Consider the following 15,581-nt stretch of genomic DNA (forward strand, 5'->3'; position numbering starts at 1 on the left):
TCCCAAGTCCCCTTGCACCTCATAGTTTTGAATCTTCTCTCCATTTAGAAAATAGTCTACCCTTTTATTTCTGCTACCAAAGTGCATGACCATACACTTCCCAACACGGTATTCCAGCTGCCACTTCTTTGTCCTTTCTCCTAACCAGTCTAAGTCCTTCTGTAGCACCTCTACTTCCTGAAAACTGACTGCCCCTCCGCCTATCTTCGATTCATCCACAAACCTGGCCACAAAGCGATCAATTCTGTCATCAAAGTCATTGACATATAATGTAAAAAGAAGCAGTGCCAGCATAGACCCCCGTGGAACACCACTAGCACTGGCTGCCAACCTGAAACAGCTCCCTTTTTATGAACCATTAATACGTATCAAAGCTAGTGAAGGTCCTCATTCCTCCACCACAACACCCAGTGAAAGGGTTGCAAGGCGCAGGATGATGAAAAATATATCCCAAGTAAAATTTGAAACAAGTTAATCCAGTTGCAGAAGCTAGAACGAGTACAAATGTGTCCAAAAGAGGTTCTCAAGAATACATCAACTTTTACCATGGGGAAATAAGATGGATTTTATTACAAACTAAGGACAAACGGTCTTTAGTTCCTTCCCTAATGTTCTATAGGTCAGTTGTGGAGAGCGCCCTCTTCTTTGTGGTGGCGTGTTGGGGAGGCAGCATTAAGAAGAGGGACGCCTCACGTCTTAATAAGCTGGTAAGGAAGGCGGGCTCTGTCGTGGGCACAGAACTGGAGAGTATGACATCGGTAGCAGAGCAAAGGGCGCTGAGTAGGCTACGGTCAATCATGGAAAACCCTGAACATCCTCTACATAGCACCATCCAGAGACAGAGAAGCAGCTTCAGCGGCAGGTTGCTATCGATGCAATGCTCCTCAGACAGGATGAAGAGATCATTACTCCCCAATGCCATTCGGCTTTACAATTCAACCGCCAGGGGTAAGATATGTTAAAGTGCCGGGGTTAGGACTGAGCTTAAGTTACCATTCAATGTATTTTAGTAAACTATTTAAGAACTTTTTAAAAGTTATGTATTAATGCTTTTTGAGAGGGTGATTTTAGATGCATATTATGTTTATACTGAGTTAAGTATTGTATGTAATTAGTTTTGCTACAATAAGTGTATGGGACATTGGAAAAAATGTTGAATTTCCCCATGGGGATGAATAAAGTATCTATCTATCTATCTAATGTTAGATTGTGCATGGAGTAGCAATTTTGGTGTAATAACACTTCATCAAGCTCATCTACCTACACAGAAATATCCTCCCCATCAGTGGGATCCTCCTACTTCCAAACTTGTGACTGTAGTGACCAACTTCAGAGGTGGACTATTAATGCCCCAAAGACTAGTCAGGGTTTCTAATTAAGTCAGCAAATGCCCATCTTCAAAGTTTTAAAGTTATGTTTAGCCACCTGATTAATGTTGCCACAATTGTTCTAGTTTCTTGAAATGCTGTCCAGACACTAATATTTAATTTCATGAGGAAATGGGGAATCCTAGCAGGCTAGCTAACCTCCAAGCAGGAGTAGTATAAGTTTCCTGTAAAACTTGTCTTGTGAGACCCAAGTCAAACCATTAACACCACAAAACATGACAAGATAAAAGATTACAATGTCATCTCTTGTAAGCATTCAGAACAATAACAAAAGCTCTCTAGTTGAACTTCCTCAATTATACTGGTCACATTAGTTTTCATGGAGAGATGATTGGACTGTTGCAACCAATCAATGACACTTATTTCAATTGCTTGAAATATTTAAAAACTGATTCCCTTCCTCTCTCTAAACTTCTGGTCTTTAACTCTTGAAGGGTAGTTTTACCTCTAATTCATCAATTCTAATATGTCGACTAGAATTACTGGAGCCAATCTTCAACGTGCTAAGCTCTATAATCAGGAACAAAACTATTTAGCTCTCGAATTCCTGCCACTGCTTGGTAAGGAATATGTACGTACTCCCCATGATCACGTGGGTTTCCTCTGGGTGCTCCGGTTTCTTCCCACAGTCCAAAGACGTACCGGTTGGTAGGTTAATTGGTCATAGTAAATTGTCCCATGATTAGGTTAGGATTAAATCAGTGGGGCTGCTGGGTAGCACGGTTCGAAGGGCAGGAAGGACCTATTCCACGCTGTATCTCAACAAATAAATAAAAAATTCAATAATCCCGCATCGAGTCTTCTGAAATAAACACTTTTTTTTTGCATTTTACACCTTTCCAGAACTCTAATATAGTGAAAATGTGGTTCCCAGTTTCACTATTGAACTCTATACGTCCTCTCCAAGTTACAAACACCACCTCGTACGTATCATTGGGATGGTTTTGCTGGCTTCTCGAGAGCTGCAGGTACGTGCAGTTGGGTGGAAATGGGACTTTCCACCTGTCTTTTCTCCCCATTCCCAGAATCACAACTATCAGAGGCTGGTTGAGCAAGGCAAAGTTGGGATGAATGAACAAACTCAAGCACTTGCCGAATTATTGAGGCCAGCTGGCAGACGCTCTTCCCATGCCCCCTTGCTTTTCCATCAAGCTGTTTCACCGATCCTCTCCCATAAGTCATTTCTGACTTGCAAACAGTTCATGTCATGAACAGTTCTCAGCAATGAAACCCTGACTTAAACTGGGGACTACTCGTTCTTGTATTTAAAAATGGTGCCACCTAAGTGAGGATTCCTCCACTTACAAGTGTACCACTATAACACTACAGACTCTTTCAGAGATTGCAAAGAATAAATTACTAATCTGCTTTTGCCATAACAAATTGCACAGAACTACAAAATACACTAGTCTGCCCAAAGCAGTACATGACTTCAAAATATTCATAATTCATGTAAAATATTTTCCAGGAATGCTTCCTCTGGTATAGGTATCTTTCTTTCATAAACAGAGGGATATCTATAGCAGAGAGAGCATCTGCTCTGTTGTTAACCTGTATCATATTGAATACAATTAGATCAACATACAACCTTCTAAATGTAAGGTAATACAGATTATATTTTGCAGCCTCACTTTATGTCCCTTATTCACATGGGTATCACTGTTTATCAAACTTTCCCCAGACCTGTTGATGCTCTGGAAGGATCTAAATGGGTGATACTTATTGGCAATGAATTGATACGTATTGATCTTACTGGCAATGAAATAGCTTGAACTACTTCCTCATTCAAGCCATTGCTTTAATCCATCATGTCTGAATGCCTGCATGCATATCATTTATTTGCAACTTCAATCCAGGTAGGTTATTTCACATTATCTTCTGCTCTGTGGTTGGGAAATTGGACAAGGCACAACTGGTTCCTGGCAACACAATTGTCCAAGTAGTGCTTTTGGTATGAGATGTCTTGTCACTATTCTCGTTCCTTTATGCGCCTTGTGGTGCGTTGGGTGGCAACTTTGCTGTTACTTTAGCGTGTTTCACATTTTTTTTTTACAGTTGCTAGCTCGGCACTCACCCGGCACAGATGGAAAGCGTACAGGGAGCTGGCCAGATTCAAACCTGGAACCACTCACCTCAAAGTCCAGTGCGGAAGCCATTACACCACCAGCTGGCTATTGTCATTATATATTAAGATATTTAAACCTCAACTACTTCTGCATTCATTATCAGATGACAACTATCCCTTCCTTCATTTTTTTCCTTTCTTGGTTAAGGCCAATTTCAATCATTTCGGTATATCATCCCACACCCAAACCTTTCATGGTAAACCTAGCATACAAAAATTGGCAGACTCCCTGAATGCAAAGAGTGTTTGGGACAGCGAACAGGGACAGGTGTAGGGGAGCACCCACAGTGCCCGAAAATGACCTCCGACACACAAACCTCTGGGTCCCAACAGCCAAAGCATCAGAGCTGAGATCAGCAGATCTTTGGGAATGCACACAAGGATTTCTCAGTATGCATTATACCCACCCAGTTCTGTTAACTAAATGAAAATTGTGGGTGCTCAGCAGAAGCAGGCTGAAACATTGCCTTCTGTCATGAGGATTGAAACTGCAGCAGTATTAAATGTGCGTTCTATTATAAGCATCTTAGCCTCAGCCTACAATATCCCAAGCAGAAGACTATCTGAGAGCGCAGGAAACAGGCCAGATAAAGGCTCGAGGAAATCATCTAGGGTAGTGGTTAGCATACCATTAATAGACAGATACTTTATTGATCCCAAACGAAATTACAGAATCACAGTAGCATTACAAATGCAGTTATACAAATATTACAAGAGCAGTAAGAAAGAATAAAAAATAAGTTACCTCAGTCTAATAGGAGATTATAGGTTGACTTATTATAGAGCCTAATGGCCAAGGGTAAGAATGACCTCATACAGCGCTCTTTGGAGCAGTGCAGTTGTCTTAGTCTATTACTAAAAGTGCTCCTCTGTTAGCCAAGGCAGAGAGCAGAGGGTGAGAAACATAGTCTAGAATTGCCAGGGTTTTCCATAGGATCTTTTGTTCTACCACAGCCTCCAGTGTGTTCAGTTTGACTCCTATAACAGACTCCCATATACAATGACCCAGGTTCAATTCCCACCACTATCTGAAAGGTGCCTGTATGTTCTCCCCGTTTTGGCGTGGGTTTCCTGTGTAAGTTTCTAGTTCTCGCTGTGACCACGTGGGTTTCCTCTGGGTGCTCCACAGGGGGAAGAACCTCTACACAGGCTGTTTCTTAGTACGGATGATTTGCAATAGCAACTTAAATATAAACCAATGTGTTACTTTCATGACAGGTTGGCTAGAGAACTTTCAATAAACAATCACCAAAAGATGCTTATAATATCAGGTATTTTCCCATTATTACCCTGAATTTTAGGGTTTTTAACATGGGATCTTTTATTTGAAAGGGATTTTTTTTTAAAATAAAAAAATGTTAGTGGGACAATACCTTCAGAAGTTAAGTTTTTTGGAAAATGATTTTCTGTAGCCACAGACCCAGTATCCAACTGTACAAACACACAAAATACTGTATTTTCAGTTTCATATTGTACATCCTTAAATTTCAGGACCCCTTCAGAGGTGTTATCTATTCTCAAAACAATAAACACAAATAAACACAAATTTTGTTTAAGGCAGGCAGATCGATCCCACCAGTTGCTAGCCAGAGACTGAAAGGTCACTCCCTGGATCTTCCTCCCCTGCCCAGGGGTAAATCAGTCAATTACTGCATGAGTATTAAAGCTTCACTCCAGGCCAGTTCTCTTTGGACAGAGTGAGAAAGAGGAAGAATGAACTGACCTTACAATGATCATTTCACAACCTTGTATGTCCTAATCAACTTCACCACCAATTATTTTTAAAAGTGCAAATCGAGATGCTGGAAATCTAAAACCAAAAGGGAACATGCTGGAAACACTTAGGCAGCCCCTGAGAAAAGAGTTAACGTTTCAGGTCTAAGACACTGCAACAAAATGTACCCAACCTGCTGAATGGTTCCAGAATTTTCTGTTTTTATTTCTTAATTTTTTAAGTTTTTTACTTTTGGAATTCAAAGAAAGCTGCCACTCACAGAGGCAGCAAGGATATCCAATGATGTAGTCTCAGTGGCCACTTTATTAGGTAGCTCCTGTACCTAATAAAGTGGCCACTGAGCGTACGTAGTTCTCTGCTGCTGTAGTCCACTTCAAGGTTCGACATCTTATGTGTTCAGAGATGCTCTTCTGCACAACACTGTTGTAACTCGAGGTCATCTGAGTTACTGATGCCTTCCTGTCAGCTTGAACCAGTCTGGCCGTTCTCTTCTGACTTCTCTCACTAACGAGGCGTTTCCACCCACAGAACTGCCATTTACTGGATGCCCTTTTTTGTTTTTCGCACCCTTCTCTACAAACTCTAGAGACTGCTGTGTGTGATCAGCAGTTTCTAAGATACTCAAACCACCCCAGCTGGCATCTACAATCATTCCACAGTCAAAGTTACTTAGATCACACTTCTTCCCCAATCTCATGTTTAGTCTGAACAAGTGAACCTCTTGACCACATCTGTTGTGCTTTTATGCCATGTGATTGGCTGATTAGACATCTGGATTAGCGATCAGGTGTACAGGTCTATGTAACAAAGTGGCCATTGAGTGTATAAATGTCCTGATTACTCCTCTTTTATGTCTACTAAGGGAGGGAAAAAGACATCAGAACACGCTGCTGTGCTTGGAACCAAGTGCTTGAATCTTTTACATCCACCCCAGGAAGCAGAAAAAGCCTGGTGTAACATTTCATAAGCTCTGGCATCAGAGATTCAGCAGCGTTAGGGTTGCACTGAGGGTTAGTGTCAGCTTCCCAGCAGTCAGGGGCACAGCACAAACTCATGCAGATAAGTGTGTTCAATGAATAAAACAAAGTTCAGGATACCACAGGTTAAAGCCCAACCAATCTGCTTCATTTAACAACTAAAGCCCGTAAAATCAAAAATAAATTGAAACTGGTTTCTTTTTTAAAAAAAAGCAGTTTGAACACCAGGGTCTTTTCTCTAATAGGAGAAATCTTACCAAAGATAGATGCTCAAAGAAAAATACTGGCACAACAATCTCTGTGTAAGGGGTGTTTCTCAACCAGTTAGTCAATGCATATCTCTTTCTCCCAATACTTATTTCCCTTAATCTACTTGTATTGCAGAAGCACAACTTTCAGACAAACCACTCTTGTGTTTTATTCCTTCTCATTAGCATGGACGTCCGTGTTATAATTGCTTGCAGTGCCTTCCACATTCCCCGTCAGCCTTGCAAAAACTTTGTCAAATCTATATGTGCGATTATGCTTTAGGTTTATAATACACAACGAAAATAAAAATTTACCATTAACAGCTGAGGGCAGTCGATGGCTCTGCAATCCAAGAGCTAAATCAGTGGGGGATACATACATCAGGTGGCTAGCGTCCACCTTGCATAACTGCTGGCTGACCTCTTGTAATGAGTAGTCCAGTGTTAACACTTCTGCTTTAAACATTCATTTTGACCATCTGTACTCAGAATTAAGCAATTTAGTCTGCCAATGAGAGTGTAAAGTGTCCCAAAACTTAAAGCTTGCAAAAAGACCCCACTATAGGAAGGCTGTTGAGGCTTCGGAGAGGGTGCAGAAGAGGTTTACCAGGACGCTGCCTCATTCAGAGATCATGTGCTGGATAAACGGGTCGTTTTATCTGGAGTAGTGGAGGCTGAGGGAAGATCTGATAAAGGTTGTTAGGATTATGACAGACACAGACCTGTTTCCCAGAGTTGAAATGTCAAATACCAGAGGGCATGCACTGAGGGTGAGAGGGGGGTTGGTTCAAAGGGGATGTGAGGGGTATGTTTTTTCACTCAGAGTGGTGGATGCCTGGAATGCGCTGCCTGGTGTGGTGGTAGAGGTAAATACATTAGAGGCTTTAATAAGGCAGTTAGATAGTCACATGGATGTGAGGGAGGAGGAGGGATATGGCATCGTGTAGGTAGGAGGAATTCGTGTTTGGGTGCTTTTTAACTGGATCAGCAAAACATTTGGGCCGAAGGGCCCAGTCCTGCGCTGTATTGTTCTACATTCTATGTTCAAAACTCTGAAGTCACAAACCATGAAGTAATTTTAATACTAGGTGGATTGGCTTTTCATGACCTTTCATTTTGGGGAACGAGCAATTACTTTTGGCTCTTTCTTGATTTTTTTTTTCCCTTTATACGGCATCAACCACCGCCACTGGGCTATAAATGTGCAGGAGCAGTGTGTGGTTAAGTGCCTTGCTCAAGGACACACACGCTGCCTCGGCCAAGGCTTGAACAAACAACCTTCAGATCGCCAGCCCAAAGCCTTAACCACTTGGCCACGCGGTTCATTCCCTGCGCCCCGGCCCAGCATCAGGACGATTTACCTCTTCTGCCTTATCCATTGGATATATAGTATCTTGACCAATGCTAGCCACTGGCATTCAACTTTATGCCCCATCTTGCTTCTGACAGCAACTTGCAAGACACGTTGTATACTGAGGTTTAACAGTGCAGAGAGGAAAACTGCATTATTCAGTAGGAATGCTGGATCAAGTTTTTAGGCAGCAGTGGCTCTAAGTACTTTGGTCTAAACTGCTCCTCGGCTTTTCCAGTTTAGTAACTGTAATAGAGTGCTTGAATTTACATATACACTACCAGAAACCACTCTTAAAGTAAAGATACGATAGTTGGGGAGTGTAGGACCACAGGGCACAGCCTCAGATTACAAGGATGCTTGCTCCCATCGAACGGAGATGTGGAGGAATTCCTTTAGCCAGAGATTGGTGAATCTGTGTAATTCATTGCCACAGATGTCTATGGAGGCCAAGTCATTGGGTATATTTAAATCAGATGTTGATAGGTTTTAAAATGGGGCTGAGAGGGGTAATAAATCAGCCGTGAAGGAATGGTAGAGCAGACTCAATGGCCAAATGGCCTAATTCTGCCCCTGCATCTTACGGACAATTTACCACCCTATTATATCTCCGAAATGAGGCTCAGTAGCCATTCTATACACTGCAGGATGCTTATCTGTTTCCAAAGGTGCTGGCAGAAGCACAGTACTCCTCCAAGGGAAACTTGCTGTTCTTTGAAAAATTCCACAGGATCAACACCCGCCTGAACCAGTCAAGGAGGCAGACACGAGTCTACAAGATGGGATCAGGGCCACAGATGCTGGCTTGGAAGTGAAAGCCACAGCCGACTCAAGCCGACAGGAATTTGGGCTCAAAATCTCGACCCCAATCTTTAGGTTTCAGAAGTGAAAGGGAGATTTTACCCCTCTCTGGATTCTACCACTGAACCTAAAGATGAAAGATTAGCTTTATTTGTTACCTGTAGCATCAGAACATACAGTGAAACGCATCGTTATGCATCAACTACCAACAGTTCACGGATTGTGCTGGGGGAAGCCTGCAAGTGTCACCATGCTTCTGACATCAACGTAATAAACCCACAACTTACTAACCCTAACCGTCTGGCTTTGGTGAGGAAGCGGGGCACCCAGAAGGTCACTGGGAGAATCTTCCAACTGTTCCAGGAGGACAGAAAGGAATGAAGTGAGTGGGGATATACATTTCATTCAACGTACACTTTTCCAGAACAAAATATATAAACGCTTAAAAACAATTTTCCAACAAGGATCTGAGGCATGGCATCTAATCAGTCCTAGTTTCCATCACAACACCAAAGGTGCAGTACACTCAGCCTCTTTTTGTATCATTAGCCAGCTCCAGATTAGAGTACAAAAGTTAATTTCTTTCTTTCCCCTTTAAAAAGCAAGTCCTGCAAGTGAGGACTGGGAAGGGATGAACCAAACAGAATTACGTAGTATTTAAAAAGTCCATTTGTCCCACAGCAATGTCACTGTTTATGTTTCACATGCACCCATTTAATATCTGCATATTCTTACATTCTTCTGTGGACATAAAGTGCCTCGTCTTGAATTCACCAACGCCATCTGCTTCAATTATCTCATTATGTTAGCATGAATCACAGTCCATACTCACACTGGGCATAAAGATTCGTCCTGAATTATTTACTTTAGAAATCATAAAACTGAAATGTGGTCTCGATCACAAATTTCAAATGTTGAAACTCCTATCTGGCCACCTCCCGGCCTTCTCCTTTTCACTTTGCCCATCAGTTTGTCTTGATATATAACATGATTAAGAATACCACTGCTAATCAAATATCTTCCCAAGCAAGTGCAACAAATTTCCGTGAAGAATGTCGGTTTAGCTTCGACACTCTACTGAAGGAAATTACAGTTTTTCATGATTAATCTCTCGGGTGCACCACAGGCACGGCGACCTGTGGTGCAAGTTCAGGAGCTTCCAGGCCAAATTCTTTTAAAAATCTAGAGAAGTGGAGTTTGTGTTCTCATGTGGGATGCACAGCTTCTTCCAGGTGGAAAATGCCTACATTCCAGATCAGAACACGGGCAGAAATGGACAAAAGGCAAGTCCTAGGATCCCCAAGCCTGGTTTCAACATTAAGACTCAAAAATATTTTTTTCCAGTAAAAGGCTGCAAAAAAAAAACATGTTTTTTTTTTTAACTGACAACATCAGGACAAACTGAAGTCCTTTGCACCACTAAGTTCTTTCTCCCATGCAGAGTGCACCAGGCTAAAAGTGCAAGGCTTACCTGTACTCAGCACTGGTAGACATTTTGCAATTGCTCCAATTAGCACCACCATACCAGTTGCTATCGGTTAGTAGCAATTTATCCTACAATGCCAGTAAAACAATCGATAATGCCTTGGCATCCTCAACACCACAAATGCTGTAGAATGGATCACTAGCCTCTGTCTCAGACGATGCTTTATATATTCCGGATGAGAAACCCATTCGGCTTGTACTCAGGGAAGCTTACTCTCCGACAAAGCAAGCTAAAGGAGGAAGGACTGACTCAGTCACCTGTCACAAGCCCATCTCTAAAAAGGCGGGGCTTGGGGGGGGGCGGTTGAGGCTGCAGGAAAAAGGGTAATGACTTCTGTGTTAATTGTTAAATCTAATGTTAAAGTCCCCACACTCAACAACATCCGTGAACGTAGCTGCTCTCTGCTTTCATACATCTGCACTTTTATCAAAGCCAACTCTACGGTGCTACAGACATACTAGGAAGCCAAAACTGCACGTGCTTACAGAAAGTGAAAGACAGTGCAATTCAGAGTAGTTCAAACTCTGTGCCGAAGTAACATCTAGCAGATGGAAAAAAAAACAAAGATGATGAGCGAAATGCAACCACTTGTACAACTAGGCACGCTGCGTCAAAATGGTACCATAAACTTAATTTAAATTGGAAAGAACAGCCCCCAGCTCTTGTTATGACTGTATGAACAGCTAGTACTTACGTGGCATGATTCCCTGGCTGGCCAGCTCTTCACGTGTCCGCCGTTGCTGAAGCTTCAGTTGCAATACTGCCAGAGAAGAAGGAGAGACATGGTTAGTGCCAGAGAGTAAGTGCTACAATGCACCACTTCGAGAAAGTTCTCCATTCCTAACTTCACTTTTTGCAGAAGTGGTAACAGATCGAGTGCTTCCGCCCAGCTGCTTCTATGTAGGAAATAACAAAAGCCGTCTGTCGTTCTGATAAGCTCGACAATGAGATTTTACAACTTTGTTATAAATAAACCTTGAGGGTTCAAGTTCTCTCCCCACTCCTCCTTTCGGCACGACACTTGAGAAAAATGCTGCTTCAACGTATGTAAACCACAAGAAAGTTATGAAAGTCAGCCCTGCATAGCAGCAGTATAGGACCTGAAATTTTGAGTAGGGGGTCAGAGATTACCAACGACTCTGACATCAGCCGCAGGATGGCTGCGGGAGACGAAACACAGTCTCACTCTGTAGAACGACAGGCCTAAAATCACAGTTTGTTTCCTTCCATTGTGACCCAGAAAGCCCAGGCTGTCTGTTGAGCACTCCACCAGACCTGCACTCCAGCACCAGCTTTCATCCCAGTTGAGTTATTGCTCCACTTCATAAATGTCCAAACTTAAGTCTGAAATTTAAAATTATGCTAATCCTAAATATTCACTTGCCTCTCTTACATTCTTTGTTCCTTTCTTTCAAGCTTCAGACACCCAATCTGCCATCAGCTTAGGCTGTGTGACAGGCCTGTGCACCTACTCTGAGATGCATGTGATTTGAGTGCTGAAGAGGCTTAGTGACCAAAACTGGATGCAGATTATCATTGCAATTCCATAATTTCCTCTAGTTTTGACAATTCAACACTCCACACTGTCTGATACAACAAGGACTACGAGTCTAACCACAAGACTAAACAGCAGCACCATCAGGCTCTCGAATAAAAGGGGATAACTACACTCTTCACTTGTCCCATCATTGAGATGTTTCCACAACCGATTATCTCACTTTAAGGACTCTTTATCTCATTATCCCATGTTCTCACTATTTATTGCTATTTATTTATACTTCCATTTGCACAGTTTGTTGTCTTCTGCACTCTGGTTGATCTTCCATTGATCCTGTTAGTTACTATTCTATAGGTTTGCTGAGTATACCCATGAGAAGATGTACCTCAGGGTTGTATATGGTGGCATATATGTACTTTGATAATAAATAAATATACTTTGAACTTCGAGGTTTGAATCAAGTTCAGTTTAAAAGGAAACTGGCCATTCCATGTCTGCTCAGAAGAGGAGATAGTGAGTGAAGTATTGTCACAAACCGGTCATTCCATATATTCCTTAAAATCTGTTCCCCCCCCCACCCCCGTTGATTGATTGGTGACCCTTTAAAATGAGGCCAGTGACAATGCAAGTTCCCCACTCATCAAGTCCAGTGATAGTTTGTAAAGCATTTGTAAAGTGAGCACACATAAAATTAGCTATGAAGAGTAGAGTTAAATACAAAACTGTGAGTCAGTCTTAAATCAAGGGTCAGGGACTACCAAATTTCTACACAATCAGAATGGTTAGAGTAGATGAAGCTCAGTCTCACTTTGTAAATCCTAATTGGCTTCTTCAGCCATTTCAGTTCTCCTAGAGAGGCCCATTCTCTGTTGAATGAATGGGATCTTAATTTTTAAAACAATATAACTCAATGTTCATTTGGATGTCAAAATAACACAACATTGTGGACCAAAGGGCCTGTAATGTGCTGTAAATTTCTATGTTGTACAACAAAGGAGGTTACATTTTTGTCATATACTTATTACAAATTGGGTTTCAATTTCACAATCACACTGTAAAGTCAAAGATTAGATAAATATTTGAAGCCCTCAAATTTCAACATTACTTTCACTAAATCCTTACTTTTCTAAAAATAGGTCTTTGAAATTGGTAGTTACATAAATGTATGCAATTCTAAGTTAACTCATACAATGTCTACAAAATATTACTGAGTTTACGATGAGTATCACTCAAATTGGTTTATTCATACTAAATTTGGCATTAATATTAATTAGCACAAATCAGACTAATACACAATCATGGATCCAGGTGGTACTGTTGTTTCAGTAAGCACCACAAACATCAATTGTTATCAGTTATAGTCAAATTAAAACCCAATTATTAAAACAAAAACTTCACAATCAGGTTTAATATCACTGGCATATGTTGTGAATTTTGTTAACTTTGCGGTACAATGCAATACATGGTAAGTATAGAAAAAACTGAACAACAGTAAGTATATATATGTATATTAAATAGTTAAGTAGAGCAAAAACAGAAATTAAAAGTAGTAGTGTGCTCGAGTTCAATGTCTGTTCAGAAATCAGATGGCAGAGGGGAAGAAGCTGTTCCTGAATCGCTAAGTGTGTGCCTTCAGGCTTCTGTACCTCCTTCCTGATGGCAACACTGAGAAGAGAGCATGTCCTGGGAGATGAGGGTCTTTGATATTGGAAACTGCTTTTCTGAGGATGTCTTGGATACTGTGGAGGCTCATGCCCATGACGGACCTGCCTAATTTTACAACTTCACGCCATCTTTAAAGTTTCTTCCCACAGTTAATCTGAGCAATTATTTTAGTTGGATAGAAACTACTGCACTCTCTATTACCTCAGACACTACTGCACTGTAAACATTTTAAACCACATTTTATAATGCTGTTTACACAGTAAATATGTGCTGGGATTTATGTACGTATACACATTTAATTCCATATCCGTACTTCTAACTATATATTTATATAATTGCTGAATGTTGCTTTTTTGTTGCTTGTCGCACCAGCACACCACAGTAAATTCCTAATACAGTAAATGTACATGGTGAGTAAAGCTGATCCTCGATCTGGCTCCTGGAGTTTCCAGCTAGGAATAAATAACAATATTTTTTCTCCCAACACACACAAAATGCTGGTGGAACGCAGCAGGCCACGCAGCATCTATAGGAAGAAGAACTGCCGACTTTTCGTGCCGAGACCCTTCGTCAGGTCGAACTGAAATAAAAGACAGTAAGAGATATGAAAGTGGGAGGGGGAGGGGGAAATATGAAATGATAGGAGAAGACCAGAGGGGGTGGGGTGAAGCCAAGAGCTGGAAAGGTGATTGGCAAAAGGGATACAGAGCTGGAGAAAGGAAAGGATCATGGGATGGGAGGCCTAGGGAAAAAGAATGGGGGAGGGGAGCACCAGAGGGAGATGGAGAACAGGCAAAGAGTGATGGGGAGGGAGGGAGGGAGGGAGGGAGAGGGAGAGAGAGGAAGAGAGAGGGAGAGAGGGGGGGGGGGGAGAGAGAGAGAGAGAGAGAGAGAGCAAAAAAGGGGGGGAATAAATAAATCAGGGATCGAGTAAGAAGGGGAGGAGGGGCATTAATGGAAGTTAGAGAAATCAATGTTCATGCCATCAGGTTGGAGGCTACCCAGGTGGAATATAAGGTGTCATTCCTCCAACCTGAGTGTGGCTTCATCTTGACAGTAGAGGAGGCCATGGATAGACATATCAGAATGGGAATGGGACGTGGAATTAAAACGTGTGGCCACTGGGAGATCCTGCTTTCTCTGGCGAACAGAGGGTAGGTGTTCAGTGAAACGGTCTCCCAGTCTGCATCGGGTCTCACCAATATATAAAAGGCCACACCGGGAGCACCGGACGCAGTATACCACACCATATTTTACCATATACCATATTTTTTCTCCCTTTCTTTTTGTAGGTGTCAGTGATCTGACAGTTGTGATGGAACAAAAGCAGGTTGACCATTAATATGGAGACATAAGATTGTATATGCTGGAAGCTGGAGCAATATAGATAAAGTATCTAGATCAGGACTTCCCAACCTGGAGCCAATGGACCCCTTGGTTAATGGTAAGGCTCCATGGCATAAAAAAGGTTGGGAACCCCCATCTAGATGAAGGGTCCCATCCCAAGATGTCAACTGGCTTCATAGATGCTGCCTGACCTGCTGAGTTCCTCCAGTGCTTTGTGTGTTGGGCATTAATATGGTGGCTTCTAACAATTGTCAATGTACCACAGACTTGAAAAAGACAACAACCTCAGAGTCACACAAAACAATTCTACATTCAGAATGCTTTTGAGAAGGACAGAAATACCACTTCTGAATAAGAGAGAAAAAACCTCTGAAACCAATCCACATTAACTAGGCTGTTATGGCAGATGCCGAAAAGCTTGGCCAGATTGCTAGGACTTCAAACGGCATCTTAAGGATGGATCACAAATGGAATGAGGAAAGTCGCCTCCTTCTTCCAGAATTGTCGAGTGACATATACAAATTCATCTCCCTTAGTAACATCTCCTAGACAGGGTGTAATGACAGCAGCAATGTAAGCAACCAATGGAATGCATGCTCTTGGGCGCCATCGTAGTGTCGCAGATAGCGGGACACTATTATAGCTTGGGGCTTCGGAGTATAGAGCGCAATTCCGGCGCCCCTTTGAGGAGTTTGTACATCCTCCCCGTGAACGCATGGTTTCCTCACACAGTCCAAAGACGTACTGGTTAATAAGTTAATTGGTCATTGTAAATTGTCCTGTGGTTAGGCTAGGATTAACTAGTTGGGTTGCTGGGTGGTGTGACTCGTTGGGACCTAAAGAGCCTGTTCCATGCGCTATCTCTAAATAAATAAATAAATAACTGTCATTGATTTTAAGGTGTTTTACTCAATTGTGAGAAATCTTTGACGGAACATGGTCGTTTACATCACATTAATT

The 15,581-nt window shown here is 41.9% G+C and overlaps 1 protein-coding gene across 6 annotated transcripts in view; it reads right to left on the reverse strand.

Annotated features, from left to right (window-relative positions):
* Positions 1-15,581, reverse strand: part of LOC140719311 (myocardin-related transcription factor A-like) — a 222,208-nt gene that overhangs the window by 71,542 nt on the left and 135,085 nt on the right. For all 6 annotated transcript variants that reach the window (XM_073033853.1, XM_073033854.1, XM_073033855.1 and 3 more), the window contains one exon: positions 10,806-10,871. In XM_073033853.1, coding sequence (XP_072889954.1) covers positions 10,806-10,871 — 66 coding nt within the window. The remainder of the gene's footprint in view (positions 1-10,805; positions 10,872-15,581) is intronic.

This window comes from Hemitrygon akajei, chromosome 31, assembly GCF_048418815.1.
Source record: "Hemitrygon akajei chromosome 31, sHemAka1.3, whole genome shotgun sequence".
NCBI classification, from domain to species: domain Eukaryota; kingdom Metazoa; phylum Chordata; class Chondrichthyes; order Myliobatiformes; family Dasyatidae; genus Hemitrygon; species Hemitrygon akajei.